This window comes from Anarrhichthys ocellatus, unplaced genomic scaffold, assembly GCF_004355925.1.
Source record: "Anarrhichthys ocellatus isolate YVR2014 unplaced genomic scaffold, GSC_Weel_1.0 scaffold2478, whole genome shotgun sequence".
NCBI lineage: Eukaryota > Metazoa > Chordata > Actinopteri > Perciformes > Anarhichadidae > Anarrhichthys > Anarrhichthys ocellatus.
Genome location: NW_022282452.1, coordinates 1 through 7,554, shown reverse-complemented (window position 1 = coordinate 7,554; position 7,554 = coordinate 1). Strand labels below are relative to the sequence as shown.

The window sequence follows — 7,554 nt, the reverse complement described above, 5'->3', positions numbered from 1 at the left end:
CCACACACACACACACACACACACACACACACACACACACACACACACACACACACACACAGCAGCATATCTTGTGGTTTCTAGTAAAAGAAAAAAGAAAAGAAAAAGACAATAGAACAAAGAGTCGTAACACCAGAGCTGAAACGATCAATCATTAGATCGTCAGGAAACTATTTGGCAACAATTCTGAAAATCTGTAAATGATTTAAACCATTTTTTTTTTTAAACTAAAATACTACAAAATGAACTGGTTCAGCTACTAAAGTGTGAATCTTTGTTTCTTTTATTAAAGTAAAGTGAATAGATTTGGATTGTCGGACAAAAGAAGCAAATTGAATATGTCACGTTGTATTTTGGGAGGTTATAAAAAGGTGTTTAACAGCGATCAGAAAACAATCAACAGAAGAAGAATCAGGAACTACAGCAACAGCTGAAAGTCTCCTTGTTGATTCTCCTCCTCTGCTATAATGACTTATTCTGGTTTAACATTATTATCATTATTATTATATTTATTGATAAATAAACTGAATTATTGTCCGTCCTGCTCTCCTGTCTGAGCTCTGAGGGGGTTTCTCAGCTTCTCAGGTGTTTTGGCGACACTCCCTCAAGTGTGTGTGGTTGGTAGTTTGACACCCGACAACAAGCTAGGGGGGTGTGTGTGTGTGTGTGTGTGTGTGTGTGTGTGTGTGTGTGTGTGTGCGCGTGTGTGTGTGTGTGTGTGTGTGTGGCTGAATAAAGTAGCTCCATGTGACCTGAGGAGGTTTGCTTAAACACCAGTGCCACCTGCCAGCACAAAGAGAGATCACAGGACGAAAACATTAAATAAACTTGATGTGCTGGAGTACAACGTTCAGGTAAATTGCAATATTTTCTGCTACTTTATAATTTCACTCTCCAGTCTCATGGGGAATAAACGTAGCAAAACTCTTATTTAATTGCTTTCTGTTTTTCTCTCAATGCTAATTAACCGAGCACCGATCAATACGCAGGATCAACGACACCAATACAATGATTCTCTGAGTTAACGGCGCTCCGATCATCAACTTCATCTGTTTATTGTATCACACATTAAAGGAACATAGTGAAACATTTAGAAGGATCGATTGGCAGGAATGTAATTTATAATATCAATAAGCATGTTTTCAGTGTATAATAACAAAGAATCTTTTTTTTGTGACCTTAGAATGAGACATTTATATCTACACATGGAGCGGGAGGAAGAGCATGCACACTCAGCAGAAGCTCTTCCTGGATTGTCAAAGAGAAAGTGAAATATGAAAACGTCAAATCTTCTTACGCAACGCCTCGATTTAGAGGCCAAAACTGTCATCATGCGACTCTGAGCGTCGTCTTCCTCTTCCTCTTCCTCTTCCTGTGGTGCCTCAAGGAAAGCAGTCGTCTCTTCTGTTTCCTGTCTCGTCACAGAAGCTGTCCTTCATCCGAGCAATTAAGTCAGGTACTGGTAATGCATTAGAGGATGCTGGAATGATCTAATTAGCAGCCATATTGGATTAGTCTGACTCCTTCAGGGTCCCTCGGCGTCCTCGTGAATCCCAGCGTGGAGTCTTTGGGGGGGATATCGAAGATTAACGGACCTCTTTTCTGTCTCCGAGGAGCAGTGAGACGAGTGAAGAAGTCTAACCAGTGCAACCACTCCATGAGGGAGATACGTAATTAAACCTGGGATATAGTTTGTGAATTATTGTGAAGGGTTGCGCGTTAATCTCTTTTCCTGACATAAATTTGCCTGGTGGGGAAATTAAAAGTTTCCTGGTGGCGACGACAAACTGGCCCCGGAGCTCCAGACCATTAGGGGCCAAAAACACCCCACATTATCTGTGTGGCCATTACTCTGTGGCCATTTGATTGATTGCACGTTTCTTTGGTAGCGTGCACCATAAAAGCACATGAATTCACCAAAAAATACCACGAGATAATGTCTCATTTACATATTCAAACATAACAGTTCAGAAAATTGTCTGGGGAAGTTTGCTGCTGTCGATCAGTCAGATTAAAGCTGCACACAGTTTGCAAAATATTCTCACAGTTCTCACATCATACAAACGTTAAAATATACAGAAAAATAACCACACTTCTCTATTAGCAGAGGCATTTCAAGACATATCAATATATATTAAAACCAGATGATTTGAAAGTTGAGGTTTAATCCTGCCTGTACAGCTTACCAACGAGGCCTAGCAGACAGTGAACCCGTTACTTATTGGTGCTAATGATTCATTATACAGCTCAACTTAAAAGCAAGACATACATGTTCCCAAGCACGAGCAGAAAAACATTCATAATTCACACAAATTACAAGCTCTCATTCTCAGTTTATATCTTTGCAAATACTGACTGCTGCAAAAACAAATGCATTTCTCTCATTGATATTTGTGCAGTCTTGATAACAACGTGACCACTGTATGCTATGTTCTCATAAGTATTAGTTCAATAAGTACAGTTCTCATATCTAAATCCACTGTTAAGATGTATAGTGTTCTGATGTTCTCTGTTGTGTAAATTGATCCAAAGGAACTGTAGAAGAACTACGGAGACATTTCAGCAGAAACCAGAGAGAAAGAGACAAACAGTAATAAAGATTTATTTAACTCACGTTATTAGATGTTCTCTCCTCTCTATCATGAAGATGAATGTGTGACTGTGATGGTCCTCCTCTCCTCTCCATCTGCTGTTACAACAATCAGCAACACTGTAGATAAGCTTACTCTCCTGTTTGTGTCATTTAAATACTGTTTTTGACTTTCTTTTGTTGGCGGTGAGGCCAGAGAATGACTTCTTGATTCACTTCAGGGCTTATTTCACAGAGACATGTCTATTCTCAGCTTCTCAGCAGTTTCACACTGACCACATTTACATAACGTTACTATTTAATAATTAAAGGATTCACCTGAGTTCCCCTCGGTGGACTTCTTCACGGCTGTAAAGCCATGTCTGACCTCACAGGCTGGATGATATTTACCAGCCGCTACCAGAGGGGGGCGCTGTTTCACCCATCTGAGGAAACTCAACAAAACATAGTGTTCACATGAAGAAGAGGCGATACGGAAGCAGCTGACCTTTGTTTCCTTCCAAATTTTATTTAAGTAAAATATTTACAATGTATTGTGTTCACATGTAACACATCATGTACATACTTTGATTAAAGTAACAATTAAAATAGTACAACAATCCGTTATTGAACCCCAGACAGGAAATCTTATCTTATTATCAAATCACAGTGTACAATATTTGTTCCAGCATTCTTTGCACTCCCACACAGTATTACAGTATAATATGTAGAATCAGGTTTACTACCAAGTATGTCTGTACATACAAGGAATGTAGCTTGGTGATTGGTGCATGTAATAAACACAGTGCAATAGTATAAGACATAGTTAAAAATAAAAACATACAAATGTACAATGGATTATAAAATACATACAAACATGTTCAATTTAGTCTGATATAGTGGTTTGTGTATATTTAAATGATTTATTTATATATATATATATATAAAATATATACACACTTTTTTCACATAGAGTACTTCTCATAACTTTGTTGTCCTTGAAGTCAACATTTATGTATGTACACTAAAGAAAAGGTACACACTTCTACTACTACTGATAATAATAATTAAAATATACATAATGTATGATTTTAATTATTACTTTCAAGAGATCAGAGAAGATGTAATTCTGGCAGACAAGCAAATATAGGAAAATGAAAAAAATAACAATAAATCAACTTGTATACCAAATTAATCAAACAACATAACTCAGCTGGATAAAGATGAACAGTTATCCAAGCTTAGCTTGTGACTATGAGGCCTACACTTAGAAAGATTAACTTTTCTTTGGTGTTTTTACCAAAATACATCCATCCTTGTATCTATGAACCTGCGTGTCCACTCGTGATCATAAAATCAAAATAAAGATCAGATACAGTTATCAAATTCAACTTTTGACATTTGAAAACAGCCATTCCTGTCTTCACTTCAACATTTATTCTACTCAGCGTGGTTAACAGGACAGATGATGAGAGGGGCAGAGTTTTTACCACCCTGGTTAGCACAGGCAGAGAAGACTGGGAGGAGTTTTTCAGTGAAGGAGCAGCCAGTAAAGGCGTAGATAAGACTTCCAGCATCAACGTCAGAAAATGAGACCAGACCCTCCTCATAATCTACAAACACTCCAACCTTCTCAGGCTTTGACTCCACAGAGAGAGGGACATGGGTCTCAGTAAGAGCACTGTAGACATTGTCACTACCCAACCATAGTGTCCAGTAACCATTCTTAGAGCTCACATTGATTATCCCCTTTCTATTGACTGACTCTCTGGCAACTCCTACAACCCATCTAGTCTTGCCTTTAACCTGAACCTCAAAGTAAGATCTTCCTGTAGAGATAGACTGCTTTCCTAAAACAAAGATAAAAGTAGAAAATCTCTTTGTGTTATCTGGTAGATTCTTCCTTACAAGACCGCAATGTACTTGTTTCCCATCTTCAGACAGGATGAGCAAGGGATTTGCTGTATCAGGATCGAGTGTGACGTCCACTGCAAACTGCTGGATCCACTTCAGCTCGGTCTCTCTGAACACCGTATTCATCTCATTTCTGAGCATCTCCAGTTCCTGAGCTACAGTTGTCCTCTCGTTCCCCTCATATGGAGGTGGATCGACTCGGACTTCAGTCCAGTTCTTTGTGGGTGGAGCAGCAACCGGGGACTTGACGTTCTGGATGAGCTGAAGGTGGTCTCCTGAGTGTGAGAGCTGCATCAGCTCAGCACTCCTCTTGTTCAGCTCAGAGATTTCCTGTTTCAGCTCTTTGATGAAGCCTTCAGCCCATTTCTCTCTCGCTTTGTGGTTCTCTTCAATCGTCTTGATGACTTTGGCCTGGTTTCTCTCAACAGCCTCCTTCAGTTTGGAGAAGACAGAATTTCTGTCTTCTTTGTCCCTGTTTGCATTTTTCCTGCTGACCTTGACTGAACGATTGAACTCTTGGATCTTAAGTCGTCTCTCCTGGATCATCTGCTGAATTTCAGCTTCTGTCTTCTCAACCCCGGCCTTCTTTCTTGTATATTCTTCCTTCAGAGGAACAACATCATGTGACTTGTGGTCTAAAACAGTGCAGAGCATGCAGACACACATCTGGTCGGTCTCACAGAACAGCTCCAGCGGTTTATCGTGCTTCGTACATATCCTGCCTTCCGGATCCTCCACGGGGTCGATCAGCTGATGTTTTCTCAGACCTGATCTTGTCAGGTGAGGCTGCAGGTGAGTCTCACAGTAGGATTCCAGACACACCAGGCAGGACTTCAGGGCCTTCAGTTTGGCTCCAGTGCAGACGTCACAGGGAACGTCTCCTGGTTCAGCAGCTTGTTGCTCTGAGCTGCTGCTGCTTCCGTCTCTCTGTTGAGCCAACTGTCTAAAGTGAGCAACCATCTCAGAGACTAAAGTATTCACCTGCAGCTCAGGTCTGGTGTAGAACATCTTATTACAGTTGGGACACTTGTAGAGCACATCAGTATCCCAGTGTCTAGTGATGCAGGTTTTGCAGAAGTTGTGTCCACATGGTGTGCTGACTGGATCAGTGAACACATCCCGACAGATGGAGCAGAGAAACTGGTCTTCAGAGAGCGAACTGCCGGCAGCAGACATCTCTACACAATAAAAACAAAAGTGAAAGTGTGAAAAAGCTAAACTAGAATTACAAAATTCCTGATTATTAGTTTAAAAATATGAAACTATGTTTTATAGCTACTTTGCACATACGTCAACGTTTCATTTGAGAAGATTTGTTCCGAAAAGACAAAAGGTGTCACACCCCGTCTCTGAGCTCAGCTCAACCTCAGTATGTGTTGATGTTGGCGGTTTGATCACAGTTGAGATCATCAGCTGTACTCACCAGCGTGCAGAGCCTCGGCTGTGTAGTTTAGAAAAGATCTTGTGAACATTGTTTATTGTGATATTTCTTAAAAAAGAAATAAGACGTCAGCTGCAGTCCTCCTGTTGCCTCTTTCTAACTTTTAGTTTCCTTTCAGGAGTCTGCCGTTGCTCCGCCTCTTGTTTCAGCTCCACTGGTGACTATTGTTTTTGCCCTCTGCAGCTCGGTTATTGCGACACACCTCTGGCATACAATACATCTAATAGGAAGTAAAGTATACAGCCACCCTGTAGTCACTAAGGAGACTTTTCACTTTTTTATGTCTTCTTTGTTTTTAAATGAGGGTCTATAGCATTAAATAGAACATACATTTAGTCCAAGATATGTAAAGGTATAGTGGAGTAATATCTACCTGAGCAGAGCATGGAGTCAGTCTCCCTGTGTGTGTGTTGGTATCAGAGCTTTTAGTGGCCGTTGGCATCATCGCCAAAGCGTAGCGCCCAACCGTTTGCTCTGCCAGCACTGTTACCGTTGTTTGCACTGTTAGCTGCTAACCACCAGCTCAGCCGTCGCCATGTTGAGAGCCATGTGGAGGCAATCCCACAATCATAGATTTGCTCAGTATTTCGTATTGAGCTCTGCTTTAGTCATGTGTCTCAGTAAGCTATGAGAATATAAACAATAGAGCTGCAAGCCGTTAAATATAATTCATCATTTATTTTATTATCAACAGCTGTGTGTGTCTCCTATTTTAACATTTAGCTTCAGGTATCTTTTCTCTTTATACTTATTTATTCTTACTGCACTTATGTCGAGTGATTCTCAGATTTCCCTACAAAACTTTAAATTCTAGCTACATTTCTACACAGCATGCTAACTCAAGCTAACTACGTGCACTGGTTGCAAATTGTCAACCATCACCAGGAGGGATACTATAATGTACGAAACTAAACTATTCTCACTGTGCGACGCTGACGGATGTCTTACTTCTTTTCTTTGTTGCTGTCTGGACTTCTTGCTGCTGCTGCATTTTCATTGTAGACACCAGTATGTGATGGTGATGATTGTATTTTAGGCTGTTTGTATCATGTGTTGTATGATATACGATAGAGAAACACTGCAGGGAAAAGATCAGGATCGCAAAACATTTTCATTAACCTTTTAACTTGATATTCCCTCCTCACCGCATCCGAGTGGCCCCGGGGTCCACTGAGCCACCTCGAAACAAGGGCTGCAAATGAGCTAACACACACACACACACACACACACACACACACACACACTCTTTGGCCAGCACTCGCCATGCAAATTATATGAACTACAATATACGCCGAGACCGTCTCACTCACTCTCAGCTGGTCAGCTCTTAATGAGCACCTCAGAGTGAAAATCACACACACACACACACACACACACAGCTTTCAAACTAGCGCTTGTTAAGCTAGGAACACACACACATATACACACACACACGCTACCTGCAAATGATGATAAAGAGCCATATTAATAATGTATGAGAAGGAAAATGCTCCCTCTGAGTAGAGAAAGGGTTATTAGTGTTTTTAATTAATTGGTCTTTCTTTAGCCCGAGGAGGTGCTTGAGTGCTTTTGAGATTTTTGATATATATATATACATATATATACATATATATACATATACATATATATA

General features: G+C 40.4%; 1 protein-coding gene across 1 annotated transcript; it reads right to left on the bottom strand.

Moving 5' to 3' along the window:
• Window positions 1-3,080: 3,080 nt before the first annotated feature.
• LOC116378357 (E3 ubiquitin-protein ligase TRIM21-like) lies at window positions 3,081-6,019 on the bottom strand. The gene is made up of 2 exons (XM_031840219.1): window positions 5,907-6,019; window positions 3,081-5,661 (listed from the first exon to the last, which is right to left on the bottom strand). Exons 1-2 carry the CDS (start codon window positions 5,953-5,955, stop codon window positions 4,010-4,012), a joined length of 1,701 nt encoding a protein of 566 aa, XP_031696079.1. The 5' UTR covers window positions 5,956-6,019; the 3' UTR covers window positions 3,081-4,009.
• Window positions 6,020-7,554: the final 1,535 nt, after the last annotated feature.